The sequence below is a fragment of the Sarcophilus harrisii genome, chromosome 3, assembly GCF_902635505.1.
Source record: "Sarcophilus harrisii chromosome 3, mSarHar1.11, whole genome shotgun sequence".
NCBI lineage: Eukaryota > Metazoa > Chordata > Mammalia > Dasyuromorphia > Dasyuridae > Sarcophilus > Sarcophilus harrisii.
Window position 1 is genome coordinate 346,709,339 of NC_045428.1, and position 19,905 is coordinate 346,729,243.

Here is a 19,905-nt window from a genome sequence, read left to right on the forward strand (position 1 = left end):
CACTGGACAGTGTTAGGGCCATATGTGGGCTGAGAACCATTTATTGTCCATCTCTGTTGTATGGAAAGTCTTTCCCATTTTTTAATTCTATGCCTTCTTTCTGTGGTTTATTTCCTGTTTATCTTATACATAGCTTGTTTTTATGTATTTATTTCTTTGTTTTTTATTATGATTGCTTAAGGTCAGAAACTGTCTATTTCCAGTTTAGCACTGAGTCTGGCACAAAATAGGTGCTTAATAAATGCTTTAAAATGCTTAATAAATAGTAACTATATTGAATGTAGCCTTAGGCAAGCATTAAGTAAGGAGAGAGGATTTATCGATTTAGTCCATGGTAAATTTCAATCTATGAGGAAAGAAAGAAAAGATATATCTCAATAAGAAGAAACGTCTTAGTGAGAATTGCTAGAATAGTAATGTCTTTTGGTAAGCATTTTGGCCTGACCAAAAGAGAAACTTGTATTCTTCTATTACATGTATCAAAATTTCCAAAAGACAACTATAGATATTTTAAAGGACTGAAAGAGATCACAGTTCAGGAGAAAACATCAGTTGAAAACATTTTTGGATATTACTCATATAGAAGCAGAACTGTGACTAACAATGGATTTTGTGACTTTGTAACTAAACTTCTTGGGAACTTCCCAAGGGAGAAACTTCCATACAAAGCATCCTTATACTGTAAGTTTCATTAGGAGAGATTCACAAGGGACTCTAGAATTTTGTATTATACTTGTGTTGGAATAAAGTTTATTTTTTTCAATAAACTTTTTTATTTTAATAAATTTCAATCAGCATAGTTATGAAGGAGTTGCTGTTGGCCAAGTGGGCTAGCCAATGAAAGAATGTTTTATCTAACCATGGGCAACCACTCATTCCTCAACTCAGTGGATAGAGTCAGAATTATTAATGTGCCTGAGTGAAAACATTCCCAAAGGCTCCCTGAATTCTTCAAAAGACATATCTCTGATACACGGGGTATTCTAAATAAATGAGGAGATGTATTTATCCTTGATACATCTATAGAGAGCTGTGCAATTAGAAAACATATATACATCTGAACTAAGAACTCCAATAGTTCATTTGTGTTTTTACCAAATGTAAAATAATGATAAGAAAAGAGAGAAAAAATTTCTAGTAAAAAGTAATAGTCCTTATCAAAAAAATATTACTCTCCTTGCTAAGACTCCTGTACCAAAATTTCAAATATTTGGATCGTGAATTAGTTTTGATACAAGAACATGACCTACTAGTGAAAAGTAAGATACACAGAAGTGTTTGATTATAATATTAATTATATTTCAAAAGCAAAAAAAAAAGACATTGGTATGTGGGAAAATTAATACAAAGTTTTCATCTGACCTAGTCAAATCTAGTTATATTAGGGACAGGAAAGAAGTGACTCACATCTCTAATTAGAGAATTAAAGGACTTTCCAGGTAATTAAGACCCTCAAATACTTGTCTTTGTCTCAGTTAACTTTGGAGTACTGAAAAAAATCCTCTTCCTTATGATTTCTCTGATACTGTCAATGTCTAGTTCAGTCTGAATGTTCTATGTTACAGTATAATCAGAGTTATTAAAGGGAATTTTCATAAACAAGTGTTTATTGAGTGAGTCACTTCTATATGTAGAGCATTGTATAGATATGGCTATCCTTTCTCTGTGAGAAATAAGCATTTGTAACTCAAATTATTGTTAAAACAATGTCTAACACTGACAACTAATTAGTGGAGTTTTGACATGTAAACAACACTTCATGGAATTAAAAGAGGGTTGAGAAAATGGGAAATAAATTATAGAGGATTTTTTATTAATTTGTGATATAGTTGACATTTCATTATTTAAATGGAATATGGTTTTCTATGGTGCCATGTGGGATTAATGTGTTAAAAATGAGAATAAGGAGTGATTTTGCCTGCATTTATTTTATCTTTTATCTCTATCCCTAATCTTGCAATAATCACTTTAATCGCCCTTGCAAACAAGTACAAATCAAACTTATCAACTAACATTAAATGCACCACCTTTTGGCTCAGTAGTCTGTGACTCCACAAGTAAGAAAACCTTTATTTAAGCCAGTTGGCCTAAAACTCAACACATTTGTGCCACAAGTTAGTTTGTACTTCTATGTTAAACCCTTTTATTAGGATGTTAGTCTTGAGAGCATTATGTTGTTCATTTGAACAAATGCTCCATAATTATTTTGTCATTTGATGTGGATTAAAATGCCAGCTGTAAAATGTTGAAGATCTTTGAGTATATAGTTGAATGGTTCAGCCATAGTATATTTCTTGTAATACAGGGAAACTGGATCTTAAAACAACTCTGATGTCCTGAAAGCTTAAAAAAATCCTTGGCATACCGCAGAGAGCCGTGCCTGGTCTCCTGGAGGTGAGTGCCAGCTGCACTGCTTTCAGCTCAGCCGACTTTGGCTACCCCACAGAGACTATTGGCAGCAACCTCAGAGGGGTAAAAATAAACTTGAAAGTATTTTTAACACAACACAACAAGGCTCTGTGAAAGGAAAAGCCTGTGGGTAAAAACAGCAGCATTTGTCCTTTACCTTCCTGTTAGTTCCATTCAAAAATACTTTTTCAATATGATCATAATAGGCATCACACCAGTACAATGTGTTGGTGTGAGAGTCCAGAGTTAAACCATTTGGCCACAACATCTTTGAAGTCACAAAAATCTGTCGATTGAAGCCGTCCATCCAGGCCTTCTCAATTCTTCCCACGCTGTCATCTATTTCATCCTCCTCCCAGTCTGTCCAATACATCCATCTAAGAAATTTTAAATAAGAGCATATAGATATTATTTTAATCAGACACCTAACCAAAAAAGGCCTTGAACAGAAATTGTAACATTAAAAAAATTCAATCTGGTCTTTCTCTGTATGGTTATTTATATTCTAAGGTCATTATCAATGAAGTACCAAGGGAAGAGGAGCCTTGGCAATTACCTGCTAAATCTAATCAGTGTAGACAGTCCATCTGGCTATGTTAAGGCAAAAATATTATCTGGGTTGGTACAGGGCAATAGTAAAATTGAGAAAAAACTGTCAAATCTCTATTTCCCTTGGTGTAGAAAAAAAGTCTCAGAAGAATACTTTGTCTAGGAAATGACTTTTATTTTGTATTTCAATGTTTGGTGACAGATTTTTAAGTGTTGTTCTCAAAACTGAGAATAGAATCAATTATGTTATTAAAAAGCAGATTGACTGACATGAGAATCCAGGACACAGTTAATGACCTACTCCAGACTTTATTTAATCTCAGATGAATTATTTTTTTTAGGGTAGGCAATTGGATTGTCTTTGTTCTAAAGGGCACAGTCATACTGGGTTTGTTTGGCCAGGTCTAATTTGTCTTCTTGATGCAAATTATCTGTGTTTTATTGCTGCTTATTACTACCCCAAAACCCACAGAGGATGATTTAGCTGCACACAACTTTAATAACAGCGGGTTAACTGACCTTGAGATTTTGAGCTTCAATTCAATCTCAAATGAAAGCAGCTGCCTTAAAAAAATCTTTTGTGCAAGCTACAAGGAGGGGAAAAATTCATGGGCTTATGTCCCAGTTCTCTCATGGGTAGGGTGAAAAACACCCTCTGTGCATTTGTTTTAAGGTCATGTGAAAGGCCTTGAGTTATTAATTAAATTATAAATTTTAATTCAGTCCTCTTCCCTGTCTTCTTATTAAACTATTATCTCCAAGAATGTCTTTATTATGTACATTGATCCTACATAACTATCCCCTTTTTGTGGACCCCCAAGAACTGTTTAGCTTCTTGGGTGGTAGCTTTTTGTGTGTCTGAGTATACTTACAATGATCACTAAATGACAGAATCACAACTGTCCAAAGAAGACTATGGTGCATTGATAAACTTCTTTCTCTATCTTGGATTTTCTTCAAAGAGTGAAAATAATTGAGATATCTCATAGGTTTATAGATTTAAATTTGGAAAATTTGACTAGTTAATTGATATCTGGATTTCAACCTATTATTTTGAATTTACATCACCGCTGCAGAAATTCAAATATTATTTATTTACCTTTTCAAAAAATGTCCATAATCTAAATATTTTGTAAACATAATCAACAGGGACATCAAAATCACAGACATTAAGTGACTTATCAAAGGTCAATTAATGTGATTTATAAGCCATCTCTTATAATGTGATTTATAAGAGTTTTGAGGCCAACTCTATTGTTGATTTATCCACTGAAATTACTTCTTCTTCCCTGTTTTTATTTTTACTTCTAAAGTTCCAATATGCTTCTTGCAAGAAGTCTATACATATCAATGCTTAGATATTATACTACTACTACAAATCTAGAAATAGATAACATTTATATAGTAATTAGAAATTTACAAAGCACTGTCAATATTGTTTCATTTGATTTCATCATTCTCTGCTGTATTGCTTTGTGAAAAAAATTCCTCAACCAATAAGCTCTTATTAAATGCTTATTATTTGCAAGCACTGGTAGTAACTGCTAGATGTACAAAGGGAAAAACTATTATCTTGGACTCCTACCTAGAGCTTACATTCTTGTGGGAGAGACAACATGTACATATGTTCAAGTTCATATATACAGAAACATTCAAGATAAATATAGTACGATATAGTATAAATTAAATATAACCTAGAAAAATTCTAGCAGAGACGGGCAGACCTTCTGAAAAAGGTGGGAAATGTTTGAGTTTCGTCTTGAAGAAAGTGGAAGATTCCATAAGGCAAAAGTGAGAAGAAAAAAAAAAGATCTGCTTATAATGGGAGGTGAATAAACTCTGATAATTTTGTGTGTATTTAATACATACAATTATACATAATACATACATAAATGCAGAATACAAATACAAATACATAAATGTGTATTTAATACATACAAAATAAGAAGTAAAATAAATGCTTGATAGAAGTAGGAAGTGGATTAGCCATGTGCTTTGGTAAATCCATCGACTCTAGAAACAACATCATTTTCAGCCACATGCCTATTCCCATTCTGCTCTCTGAACCTACCATTTTGAGAAGTTAACCTGGTGGAGGAGAGGTTTGGGTTGAGGTTCCAGCCCAACCCAGCTAGCCCCAGGGATCCTGCAGGTAGTTTCTATAGAGTAACCTGGAGTGTTTGTACTTCATACTGGTTAATCCCTGTTTGGGGTCTTTCTTCTGGTATTCTTGGGTTATCCTTGGAGTACCTCTATTCTGCCCCAGGTTTTCTGTTTTTCACCAGTATATGTTCACTGTGTGGTGCAAATTTGTTCTATTGGGAAATCTTGGGAGCTTGAAATTTTGTAATCAACTCTGCCATCTTGTCAGAATCCTCTTCCTTCTTATAAGTGTCACAGTACCTTATTGTAAAATTTGGGTTGCTATTATATAGTTAACACGTATATTTTATTCTGGGTTTCTAAACTTTTTCTATATCATCTACTGACCTTCCACAAAGCTTATTTAATTTCTTATGCTGACACATGATATATCGAAACCATGATGGAGAAGTCATGATAGAAGGGATAACTGTAATTGACTGATTGATAGGTTGAAATGGTGTGGAAGGCTTTCAATTTGTATTGTTGGAGGAAGGGTCCATATGCATGAGAATGAGGATCCATTTAACTTTCTGATATAAAGCATATTTTAAACTTTTGAAATGTGTCACAAATATTTCTTCCACTCATAAAATCATAGGGTGTGTTAGACCTGCAAATGGTTCCATAGTTAAAAACTTGTTAGATATGGAAGATGTAATAAAATTGTACCTCCCTATAAATTAAAAAAAACGCTTAAAACTAATTTTTTTTTAACAAATCTCCTAGCTAGGAAACAATTTTGTATTCAAGTCTTCTGAGGTTATAAATATATAGATATTTAATTATATAAATCAGAATTTTCTCCATTATAAAGTGCATAACAAAATATAATTTTGAGTGCACAATTTCTAAACCTGGATAGTTGAAGGTAAACAGGGATCACTCTGGACTAATTAGTGAAGTATTGAGATTTCTTTTTGGAAACCACACTCTACCATAACCTTTCTCTAGAGTGGCTCTCTTCCCAATTCATGAGGCTATTATCATCTAAGCACTCTTCACTTCCCTCCCAGAAGAACTTAAACCTTTCACCCTTATCCCCCTCTCTTTTCTGCTTTGGAAACATTATCAAATCAGTTCTTTCACTGCTCCTGGACAAGATGTGTTCATCTAATTTCCAGTGGCTTGACATTTACGTGTAGTGATTTTTGAAAATAAAATACATTTCCTTGGATACCATTCCTTTATGTATAAAATTACCACCCTTTTGCCCTCTTCCCCCCAGCCGTCAGGTCAAAATATAAGTTCTTTGAGGGTTGTGAATATCTTTGTTTTTATAGATGTGTCCTCAGTGTTTTTATATATGTGTCCCCAGTGCTTAGCACAGTGCCAGGAACACAGAAAAACACTTATTTAAAGGCTTGTTTTTAGAATCACTTGTTGGTACAATAATGTGCCCAGAGCCTGAAAGTTCCAAGTTTAAACCCTAGTTCAGACACTTATCAATTGTTACACTCTGTGCAAATCCCCTAACTTTTGTTTCAGTTTTCTCAACTGTAAAATGGGGATAATAATAGCATCTACTTATCAGGGTTTTTGAGATAATCAAAGGAGATCAAATATGTAAAATGCTAAGCATACAGACTAGCACATAGTAGGCACTGAATAAATGTTTACTTGAGTTTTTCCTTTCTGGATTTCTGTGTTCTATCTATCACTTTCCAGAATGACTTGGAAAATCCATATGTTCAATTAAAGAATCACAGAATCTTAGGACTAAAAGGAGCCTTAGCTATTTTCTTGTCCAAACTCTTCATTTAACACTTAAGGAAACGGATGCAGAAAAATTAATTTGCCTAAAGTCAATTATAATAAATGAATATTATTTCTCAATTAAAGTGGGACTTTGATGAAATAGGCCTCCTTTCCTCACAATATAGTAAACTGAAGGTGCAATCTGACATTGTCACCACCCTGGTGCAAGCTTTCATCCCCTACCTGCTCTATATCAGGTGACCTTCCTGAGTGGTGAAATGATGGTGGAACAGAAAGCTTCAATGACTGAGTGTTTCTGAGAGGACAAGGAAAAAGTCTTGGTGACCACCAATGTGAGTGTTTGAGGTATCAGTGATGAAAAAGTATCTGTGGTTATCAACTTTGACCTGCCAATGGACAAGGATGAGAATCCAGACAACAAGACATACCTCATCGGATTGGGCACATGGGGTACTCTGGCATGTGAGGCTTGGACGTGAACATGGTGCACAGCAAGCATGAACATTCCCAACAGAATCCAAGTTTCAATAAGAAGACTGACAGATTGGGTGCAGATGATTTGGATGAGATTGAGAAAATAGCCAACTATAAAGCATTGGCTCCAGTTGACCTACAGCTTCTGGATATGCTTCATCAATTCCATTTGGAGCAGTACAATCTGTACTATTGCAACAATTTGCTGTGATCTCCTGTCACAAATTATTCCCTGATCTAATCTATCCTCTACCCGTCAAAGTGATCTTCTTAAAGTGAAGGTTTGACCATGTCAGCACTCCTACAGTGGTTCCCTAACACTTCCAGGATCAAATATAAAATCCTCTGGCTTTCAAAGTTCTCTATAATGTTTCATGCTCCCTCACTATACCCTATCCCTGGCTCCATTTCTGCAAGCCAGTGACATTCATCTCTTTGGTGCTCCTTGCACAAGACAGCCCTACTCTGAATCGGGGCATTTCCCTTAGTTACCCTCTATACATGTAATTGTTTCTGGCATCATTTCTGTCTCCTGGCTTCCTTTTAAGTCAAAATAAAATTCCATCTCCTATAGAAAACTTTTCTGAATACTTTTGATTCTAGTGCACTTTCTCTACAGATTATTTCCAATATATCCTGTATTATAACTTGATTGTATGAAGCTTTTTCATGTTATCTCCTTTGTTAAAGTGTGAGCAGAAACATTTTTTTTTTAACTTTTTCTTTATATATCAAGTACTAACACAGGGGAAGTGCTTAAAATGTTTATTGACTAGTTTGTCATTGTGTCTGTTTGCTTTGCTTAAACTACTTCTTTCCTTCAAGGCACTGTATCTAAAATATACCTATGTGCTTAATAAATACTTTATCATTCATTATCTTTCAAAGCAGGGTTCTGTGTCTGGGACTGGGGGAGAATGATATGACTGAAAATAAAAATATATTTTAAAAAATCAATAAAACATTTAAAACAAAATAAATTCAGACCTTCAGGTACATATCTATTCTCATAATTTTATTCTAAAACTCTACCCAGCAGTAGGCAATAGAATCCAACCCTGGGGAATGATGTGTACTTTAGGATTCCAAGGAACAGATTTCAAAGAGTTCATAGAAAAGGTAAGTAGATCCCAAGGCCAAAACTGAAATGGAAAAAATCAGTCCAAGAAACATAAGAGGCTCCCAAGAATGAAATTTTGATGGCACAACTTTATCTAAGAAGGAATTATAAAAAAGAACTTTCTAAAGAGACTGTTGTGGATGTACAAATTCATTAACTAGATTTAAAAAGTTAAAGATATATAAAGGATATAAGCAAAGGAATATAAGAGAGAATGAATACAAAAGAGTGGCAGATTGCTAAATTCACAAAAAACTGAGGTTGACATGAATGGTGAACACAACAAAGAGCAATATTTTAGTTATATTGAACTGAAAAAAACACCCCAAAACCCAAAAAACTCCAAGGTCTGGTGCTTAGGATAGGTATATAGATAACCCCCAGTTATCAGGAAGAAAGCAGAACTAATTGTTCAACCATAATTTGTTTTTTTTTTTTTTTTCTCTTCAAAAGGAATTATCTTATTAGGAAGAACAGAGCAAAATTAGTTAGCAGGGAGTTGAAGCATGAGAAATGAAGGAGAAAGGAAGAGAGCATCTGACTTATTAGATATGAAGGCAACTCCCAGAGTTGGTATTAGCTAATAGAACTAGAGCATTCAAAAAGTGAAGCAAATTTCCTAATTATAGATTATGTTCCCTATCACTGAAATAATTTAATGAGAGAACCATTTGAAGATGTTGTGTAGATCATTGGACAGACATGGGTTGGCAAGATGTCTTGAGATTGTTTCCAATTTTAGTATTCTGTAATTCTTGGAATCACATTCCAAGATCACTTTCTTAGTGCAATTGCTTAACAAACAAATGGGCAAGTGTTAAGAAGAGGATTGTGAGGGGCAGCTATGGTGCCATGGATAGAGCACCAGCACTGAAGTCAAGAGAAACTGAGTTTAAATACGTGTCAGACACTTCCTAGCTGTGTGTGATGTTAGGCAAATCACTTAACACCAACTGCTTTGGAAAAAAAAAAGAAGATTGTGAGTATATTCTAACGAAGATTGTGAGCATATTCTAACAGGAAATGGGGTGACCAGAATAATATAAATGACCCTATATTCAATACTGGGAGATCTGGGGAACTGAGTTCTTCTCCTATATCCATGAAGGAAAAAGTGAAGAGCCTAAATTAAAGTACTGGGGTTGACAACCAATTTCTCTTTCCAGTTTCCCCATGAAACACATTATTGAGAAGTCTTATTATCCCCAAAGATTGAATCTACCTGGTATTTGCATCTTATCAGAAATAGCTTCTGCTCCTCTGATTAGACTCTTTGACCAGAGGACAAAACCATAGGTCGCAGGCTTTTTCTTTATAGTGAAGATTTTGGGTACTTTTTTGGAACTCTTCACCATGCCCTGCCCACTCTCTACTTTTGTTTCCCTTTGCAGCATACTTTCTTTCCCCCACCCTTCTACTTTTCAGTTTCTTTTTGTGTGTTGGGTTCTCCTGTTAGAATGAAAGCTCCTTGATGGCAAGGGCTTTCTTTTGGTATTTACATTTGTATCTTCAGTGCTTAGCACAATACCTGGCACCTAGTTGCTATTTAATAAAGATTTATAGACTGACTCACTGATGATAATACTCATACTATAGGCAGTTCATTCTTTCTAAAACTCCTGAAGCTCACTTGGGCCAATAAGATCTGTTAATAACACCTAAATCACAGAGGGGAAAAAACAAAACCAAACAAAACACTACTCTGTTACATTCATTGAAAAAATAGATAATTGTCAGGAATTTAATGCTTCCTATATTTATGTATGCAAGGTTTCATTTTGAAATAAAAGAGTTAGAGAAATTTGATGATTGATAGATATTCATGTCATATCATTTAACATGCATTTACACTTATTCTGAATTATGTTTTGGTCTATTTTTGCAACTTTAGTTTTTGTGTATGAAAAACAGAGATTCCGTGTTTGGAAAAAATTTCAAAATATATACTTTTTTATTTCATGAAGCCCCCCCAAAAAAAAAAACAATTAATACTTTTGTCCTATTCATGACTTTGAATTGAATGAATTGACTTTTTGAATCTTTAAGACAGCTTGAAATTGAAAAGGAAGGTAACTTTTCATTAAATGACATGAAAAAGCTGTCAGCATTAATCTTTTTTTTTTTCTTTCTGGTGAATATGTTTTACCCGGAATTTTATCTGCTGAGCTTTGACTTTCATTGTACTTCAATATATAGACCTTAAGAATGCTAGAAAATAATGTCTTAATGTACAAATGAATGATATATCCCAAACCTGTCAATGCCTTCTTATATTGCCAAAAAGAAAGAAATTTAAAAAGATTATCTCTAATTGGTCAAAAACAGAAATAAACTCTTTGCATACCCATTGACAGGATCAACAACAATTCCTCGAGGATGAGACATTTCTCCCTCTAAGAGAGTCTTCCGACTTTGAGATGCTTTCTGGAGTCTGGCTACACTGATGGTTTTCTTGTGGCCATCATTTGTCCAATAGAGATTATTTCCAATCCAATCCACAGCTATACCTTCCACATTATCAAGATCTATTTCAAAAACGAAACAAAATAAAATGCAAATAAACAAAAAACAACATAAGCACAATATTTGCTATTACAGTTCAGCTTTACTTCAGGAAGACCAATATAATTTTGGCTCTCCTTAAAGGTGATTTATGTAGTTTCTTTCTATTTTAGAAGATGTGATGGAGCATCACTAAATATGAGGAATACTCTTTTTCATAAATATCATTTACTTATAATTATAGTGACAATATTTTTTGAAATAAAAATTAGGATACTTGGCTTGACAAAGAATATTCATTTTCTAAAACACTGTTAAAAGAACTGGCCTACTTCCTGAAATTGAAACATGACTGCTGTGCCTTAAACAAATGTTTTATATCCCTTATTGCTTGAGTAGCTGTTTGAATAGGTGGTAGTTTTGTCAATATGAAGTTGGCACTATTTTTGTCCAATATTCTGAAGTGAAGTATTTCTAAGTTATGCTTAAATTAACCTTACTTATTGGCTTTGTATTTTTTCTTTATTTAGCCATTTTATTTGAATGAGAAACTTTCTCCACATGACTTCTTTCATTCCAGCCTCATTTTGATGAAATTATCAGAATTACTTGCATCATTTAAACTAATGTATTAAAAGCCTTTGAAGGAAATAGTGTGTTTCATAGAAAAATATAGGAAGCACAATTAAAGGGATAAAAGAAAAAAAAGAGTATATTGTGTCTAGGAATATAGATTTATCACTCAGTATTCAGTATCAAATAACATGTGTATAGGTTCATAATAATTAGGCAGGTTAACTCAAATCAATCTGAATAATAAAAACTACTATCATGATACCCATTCACCTCCAAAGGAAATAACACATCCTTTTATCATGGAGAAAAAAATTATCTTCCTTTTATTCTATACAAAAATAAATAAGAGATTCATGATATCTTCGACGTACAAGGAACTCGGAGATCTTCTAGTCCAAAGGCTTCATTTCCAGATATTTTCATATTCTGAATGTTACTTTAAAAGCAAACATGGGTCAGGACCTTCCAAGGAAAGAATAAAGGGAAGGCAAGATTTAAGATCCCCATTAGGGCCATAGAACTGTACTTGTAAGTAACTCCAGAAATCAAAATCTCCTAATTTTATATTTGAGAATCAGAAGTTAAAGGAGATAATTAAGATACTCCAGGTAATAAGATGCAGGGCTAGAATATGAACTCAGATCTTATAATTCTAAGTTGATCAGAGAGCAAGTATTATTACACACCATTTAAAAAGAATTATAATGTAGAAAAAAGCTTAAAAGTCATTCAGTTCATTCAACAATGAGAAGATTTAAACCAGTTCCAGTTGTTCAGTAATGAAGAGAGTCATTTACACCCAGAGAAAGGACTATGGAAAATGAGTGTGGAACACAGAATAGCATTCTCACACTGTTATTTGCTTGCATTTTGTTTTCTTTCTCAGTTTTTCTTTTTCTTTCTTCTTGATCTGATTTTTCTTATGCAACAAGATAACTGTATAAATATGTATACATATATTTCTATCATGTATTTCAACATATTTAACATGTATTGGACTACCTGCCAGCTAGAGGAAATGGTAGGGGGAAGGAGGGGAAAAATTGTAACAAAAGGTTATGCAAGGGTCAATGTTGGAAAAATTATCCATGCATATTCTCTGTAAATAAAAGGCTTTAATTAAAAAAAGTCATTCAGTTCAGTTTCCATCCTTTAATGACAAAGAAAATAAAACCCCCAAGAAGCTTGTCCATTGTCACAGCTAATTAAGTGACAGGGCTGGGACTTCAACCTATGATTCCTGACTTTCAGTCCTTGGTTCTTTCCATTATATCACATGTTGACTTTAACTCTCTGGGACTATTGATTCTCTAGCACAGTTCTCAGAGTATGGTCATGAAAATTTGGGGGTCTCTGAATCCCTTTTAGAGAGTCTACAAATTTAATATGGTTAATACCTATAAATATAACCCAGATAACCAAAAACTCTTTAGACAAATCCTCATTCATTTTAATACTACAAGGGGATACAGAATACAAAAATTTAAGAACCGCTGCTCTAGCATATAATGGACTCATATGAACCAAGAAGGAGCACCAAAAAAGAATGGGAGTAAACTTGTTAAGACTAAGACAAGACAGATGAATCATCAAAGTATTGTACCATAAGATTATTATAAAAGAGATGAATCATCAAAGTATTGCTCCAGTATGCTAACCATCGCAATAGAAACAGAAGAAAGCATTCAATATGTTACCTGGCTCTTTCTGTGGCCAACTTTTGAGAGGAAATGAAATAAGAGCCTCACAGTATAAACAGGCACACATGGTTTTCAGTCTATAATCTTGGAGGGAACTCTCCAATAGATGAAATCACAAATTTATTTTAGTATTAAATAATAATTGCTAAATTATTCACAACTAGATTGAGTTTTTGATCTGATTTTCCTATCTATCCTTTGTGTTTCTTCTAACATTGAGTCATTTATAAATCATTTAAATCACATCCAACCCACATATAGTATTTAGTTAAAAAAACATTAAGCAGCTGTTATGTGCAAGGTGTAATCTGTAAATCAGACTACAAAGCTGATTTAGAGTTAAGAAGAGTAAATTCAAATTTAGCTTCAGTTAGATACTGGCTAGACAATTCTGGGCAAACCACTTAACATTTCAGTGTGTCAAGCAAACTTTTAAGAAGATTAATAGCAAAACTACTCCCTATCTGAATTCAGAGGGGGAATTTCCTCATGGAGAGTTTCTCTTCATCAGTGAAATCACAAGATCGATTTACAAAAACAACCAAAAATTTTGTAAGACAATCTGCGAGATGTTAGACATTTGAGTCATAAAGGTAATACACAAGTAGTATTGCAGAAATGATTCAGCTTGTTCTCATTGGTCCTAGAAATGAGAAATAGGATCAATTAGTGGAAATGGTTAAAGAGCAGATTTAGGGTTAATGTAAAACAAGAATCACACCTTTCTTGTAATAAAAGAGTTTTAAATTATAAGTTAAACAATCAGTTAGAATCTTGTTGAGGATCATAGGATCACAAATGTGAAATGATCTCTGCCCTCAAGGAGTTAGTAATTCATGTATATGAGTATGTGTCAGTTTCTGTATATATGCAGTATGATGTTTAGGTAGATTAAAATATATAAAGTAACTTTAAGGGGAAAGGGACTAATTAATATGAAATTGTGGGAAGCAGGGAAGAATTCACAAAAGTACCTTTTAAAAATATTTCCATTGTTCATTGAAGGAATATAAGGATTAGTTAGTAAAAGCTTTACAAAGTGGAAAGTTCTAAATAATTATTGTAAATAATATATGATATCAACATTTTTAGTTAAAAACAACATTAATAATAAATATCAACATTTATTATTAGGATTCTCAAATGAATTGCAGATGAAAACATAGTAGCTCCCAAATTTAAAAGTAGTAAAATATGGAATGCTAGATTAATGGAATAGCATAAACTATCAACTCTTTGAGTTTAAAGGTATTTTAGAACATATTCATTATGATCCAGAAGGTACTTAAAAATTATTTCCAGTTTTCATACTACTGATAATCTATTCCCTGTTATTTTAGGGGGGAAATCCCTTAGTTTCAAAGTCAACCAATATTATCACTTATTACATTAAAATTAACTCCATTTTCCTTTTATCCATTATTTTGTGAAATTATGCTTCAACTCCATGTAAATCTCCTGATTTTGTATATTTACTAAGATTTCTTCCTCTTCCAATGACACATTTCTTAATGTTCTTTTCCCTCTCACATATCAATGTCCCCTATTCCTCTCTACCAATAAGAAACCAGTGAATACCTCTAAATCTGTTTTTCTCTTTCTCCAAATTGTATATTAACTGTGTAGAAACCAATGGTCTCTGTCTTTAGCTTAGGAAAGTCTTGGACTTGATTTGTTTATTCAACTGCATGTCTTGCTAAATAAATCACTTTTCTGGATGAAATTCTCTTTCTTCATTTCAATGTAAATGTTCTAACATTTTTAATCACAAACCCTCCTACTACTGGAGGAAAAATATTCTGACTTTTACTACCAATCAATGTGTGCCCTGACTCAAGAGAACTAATACATCTTGTGATTTGATCTAACTGAAAATCCCATTATAGTGAATCAGATATGTTTCCAATCTCACTAAGCTATTTGCTTCATTACCATCCAGAGAGAGTAATTTTCACAGGTTAATTGTGCCTATAGTTGGGAGGAAAAAGTTAATTTTGCCTTGACATTATTGGCATTTAATTTACTGAGTACCTTCTTGTTCAGGTATGATGGAAAGGGACTGGCTGGTTGCTACTTTTAATACCATCTGTCATACTATGTAATTCTGATGTTATTTGTCAATTTTCCTTTCAAAAATGATAGAACATATGAAGTATTTTTTAGAATAGAAAATTCTCCCTTCCCATTGTCACTTTTCCTTTTAATGCCTTTAATTTTGAAGTGTCAGTTGTGGCTCCTCCCTCCCCTTTTAGAAGAATTATATTAAATAAAAACTGTCTCATGTCTTTTTAAAATACAAATACTTTATATTTATAATTTGATCATTCATGAGATCAGTCAGGGCCCACTTGCTCTAAACTACATTTCTTTTAATTCTTCTCTCTTTGGATACTACTTTGGTCACATTTCTCCGCAATCTGTCTGGATACCATAACATTAAGAAATACAAATTACATTTGCATAGTGTTTTAACAAATCACTTTCTTCATGATAATCCTGTGTAGGAGTATATTAGCTCCATAAGAAAAAGAAAAAAAAAAGACATGAAAGCTCTGTGAAGTAAGATAATTTGCTCAATTATACATTACTAATAACAGAACAAAGTCAGAACAAAGATAAACTTTAATTGGGAATAGACATTACATATTAGAAGAAGAAAAAGAAATATTATAGCTGAATTGTAAAGGATAAGAATTTGAAGGTGGAGGACAAGCCTTATCTTGTCATTAATTTATACATGGAATTTGTTTGTAAAAAGTAGCATCTTTTCCTTATATATCTAATTGGGAAGGTTTTTCAAACAAATTAAAAATTACATCATTTCTTCTACTAGAGAGAGAAGAATACAGGTTCAGAGGAGAAAATATTATTAAATGTCTTAAATTTTCTTTCCTTTTCTGGAGAAAGAGTGGCAGTTTTTCCCCCTTCCAGATGAAAATATAAAGCCATTTGTGAACCTGAACCATTTGTACATTTATTGTACATCTACTTAGTTGATGGTAATAATATAAACAAGCAATGACTCAACAGTCAAAGAACCTGGAGGGTTTTATGAATCAAATAAACTTGATATGAATAAACAGAGTGACATGGCAACCAAATAAAGTTAATAAAATTTAGGGAGTATCACAAAGGTTATAGTGTCCAGGACAAGAAAACTGATTGCCTCATTGCATCCAGTCCTGGTCTGATTGCATCTGGAGAATTAATTACATGCATTTCTGATTATCTTAGATAGAAAGAACATTTAAAATGGGAATATATACAAAGATAGTCAAACAGAATTACTGTTGGACATTGGAAAGAACTGAGAAGGGGAGTTCAACTGGAGAAGAGAGGGCTTAGGAGAGAACATGATAATAACTGTCCTTAAGTATTTGAAGAGTCGTCACATGGAAAGGAAAATTTGTAGAGATATAATACAATCCCTTACAAATGAAGAAACTAAGGCCCCAAGTCACACACCTAGTGTCTCAGCAATGTCTCAACTTGATCTCATGAGTTTTCCAGGAAGAAATCAGAACAATCTGTGGAAATACCCAAGGGATGTATTTAGGTTTAAATAAAAAAAAAAATGCTTCCTATGATAATATTAAAAAATGAAATGGCCATCACAGAAAGTAGTAGATACCCCTTCATAAGAGATCTGAAATTAAAGTTGATGGGAAAACACAAATTTAGGATCTTAGGTGATCTAGGTCCATCTTCATAATGATAAAATGACATAACAAATGTAAAAATTTTATAAAGCTAAAGTGTTACATAAGTGCTTGCTATTTATCACCATTGCCACTATTTTACAAAGGAGAAAAATGAGACCAAAAGAACTTGAAACTTGCCTCAGATAATTAATGGCAAAGATGGAATTTTAAATCAGGCTCTCAGGTTCCAAATTCAGTAATTTTTTCATTGTATTATGTTGCTTATGGACATTCTGAGTCAGGTACAATATGATAAGCTATGGTGAAATCATGGACCTTTTGACATATTAAAGTATATATGGTGCACAATGAAGGAGAGAACTAAGATGATTATCTCAAGGACCATGAAAATGTATTCCATCTATAATCTGGATGTTTCAGGTGCAAATGTTCTTTTGGCTTGAGTCATTGGAGTAATTAAATCAATTTTCCACTTCACTTTGCATGCATAAACACATGTTCAAGTAATTTTAGCTAACATTTTGAAAAATGGACACAATGCTTGAAAAAGTCATGAAAAATCTACATCATCAAAAGTCTGGTCTGACAACAAATTACACAGTTTGCTAAAGTGAAAATGTTTTAGGAAGAACAGAATTGCTATTTCCAAAGAATATATCACTAAGGAAATTAAGATTGATTGATATATGATCAAATTTATCTGAATAAAGTCATAGTCACTGTTTGGATTTAAAGGAAATAAACAGAAGATTAAAAAAAAAATAAAACAAATCTACTTAATATTAATAATCATGCAAAAAGTCCACAAAGCTAACACTTTTTCAAACCAAAACATCATTAAAGTTCTTTCTTAGATCATATATATTAAATATTCAGAGAGAAAAAAGGAGTTAGACTTTTAATATTTCTTAAGTATAATCTTCAGTTACTAAAATATATATTCCAATCTTCCTCTAAACAAGACAATGCTATTGGTTTGAGTTTTTATTAATGAACTTATTCTCCTTCTGCCCAAGGGTTATCTTTATGCATAGTATTTTGTGAAATAAAAAAAAATTGATCTATTCATAGGAAATATATTTGAAAATTAATGTTGTTATTAAAAAAGATCATGTAGATTTAACAAAGAAAACATTTTCTTCTTATTCAATAGGCCTGTTTTTATCATAGATATGCTCCTTTAGCACCTAGGTATAGATAAAATGATTATTTTTTCTTTTGGCAGTTTTAGCTACAAAATCTCATGACACTTTGTACTTATAATCTACTGTGAAAAATTGTAATGATCTTATGGAACCCTCTTTCCTGCATCTTTTTAATTTATAAAGTTAGGGACCTTTAAATTCAGTCCAGATTCTGCAATGAATTTTGCCTTTCAGCATGGGAGACTAATCTAATATAAAGTTAGTCTTATTTTTGATTTTTCTATGTCCCTGTTTCTAAATTTCTAGTGGAATTGGATCTCAGATTTCAAGTTATTCAGTGACATTATCTGTTTATACCGTCTTAGGGCAATTAAGTGGCACAATTGATAGTATTCTGGGCCTGGAGAAAAGAAGCCTCATCATTTGTGAATTTAAATCTAAACTTTCAGACACTTGGTAGTTGTGTGTGATCCTGGGGAAGTCACTTAACAAAGTTTGCCAATTTCCCCATGTGTAAAATGAGCTAAAGAAGGAAATGACAGATAACTCTAATATCTTTGTCAAAAAAAAAAAAAAAAAAAGACAAAAAAAACCCATACTCAAATGGGGTCATGAACAGTTGAATGTGACTGAAAAATATCTTCCTGGAACTATCATTAACCATGCACTTCATCTTTACTGATTGTATTTCTCAGGCCTCCACAAATTAACTTCTAAATTCCAATTTGTTATCTTACATTATAGCAAAATTTACCAAACCCTTCCATTTATATTTCTGTATCTTAACATAGCACAATTTCCATATGACAAAAGTGTTAGGGGAAGAAATTCTGGGGGCGGACCCAATATGGCAGGGTAAAACCAGGAAGCTGCTCGAGCTCTTCTAGTTTCCCTTGAGAATTTCATGAAACGAAGCCTCTGAACAGTGTCTGATGGAATGAAACCACTCTCCAGATCAAGACAGACTGGAAAAATTTTAAGAAAGGTCAGTCTCATTGAGCTGAAAAGGGTATCCAGCCCAAGTCAGACAGAATCTGGGAAAGAATAATTAGCCAAATGGAAAAAGAAATACAAAAGATAACTGAAGAAAATCATACATTAAAAACTACAATAGGGCAAATGGAAGTTAATGACTCTATGAGCCGACAAGAATCAATCAAATTAAAAAGAATGAAAAAATGGAAGAAAACATGAAATATTTCATCGGAAAAACAGCTGACCTGGAAAATAGATAGGGAAGAGACAATTTAAAAATTATTGGCCTACCTGAAGGCCATGACCGCAAAAAGAGTTTGAATAACATTCTTCAAGAGATCATCAAGGAAACCTGTCCCAGTACACTAGAAACAAAGGGAGTAAAGGTAAACTCTTTAGAAAATAGTTAAAGAAGGATTCCTGCTTAATTCCTTATATAGAGGGCTAAAACTCTTGAGTTGATGCACTGAGGTCAGGACAGCAGAGCACCTGAGGCTAACTACTGATTGGACAATATTCTATGGGCATATGTTTGGAAAATGGCCCTTCCCACTATCATGTGCTGGCTTGATGATTGGTGTATACAGAGAATTATAGGAGGGACTGGGGAGTGGAGTAAGACTATCCAAGGTCACTTTGGTGGTAGATGAGGGAGAAGGAAAGTCGCAGAGATTCTGCTTCCATCCAATTCAATCCTGCATCTAAAGACCAAGAATAAAGACTAAGGATTTTTGCTTATCCTGACTCCGGCTGATTCTAAGGTATCCAGGGTGGTAGCGTGGTCGTCACACCTTCCATGACAAAAATATGTTACTGATATGTAAACCAGGAAGAGCCAAAACAGAGAATGAAAATTACTGGTCAATCTTCTTAATGAATATTGAGGCAAAATTTTTAAATAAAATAATAGCAAAGAGAATATAGCAACTTAT

General features: G+C 33.2%; 1 protein-coding gene across 1 annotated transcript in view; it reads right to left on the reverse strand.

The window, feature by feature from the left end:
* LRP1B (LDL receptor related protein 1B) overlaps window positions 1-19,905 on the reverse strand; it is a 2,378,573-nt gene that overhangs the window by 921,425 nt on the left and 1,437,243 nt on the right. The window contains exons 12-13 of the mRNA XM_031963676.1: window positions 10,758-10,938; window positions 2,567-2,786 (exon numbers count right to left, since the gene is read on the reverse strand). Coding sequence (XP_031819536.1) covers window positions 2,567-2,786; window positions 10,758-10,938 — 401 coding nt within the window. The remainder of the gene's footprint in view (window positions 1-2,566; window positions 2,787-10,757; window positions 10,939-19,905) is intronic.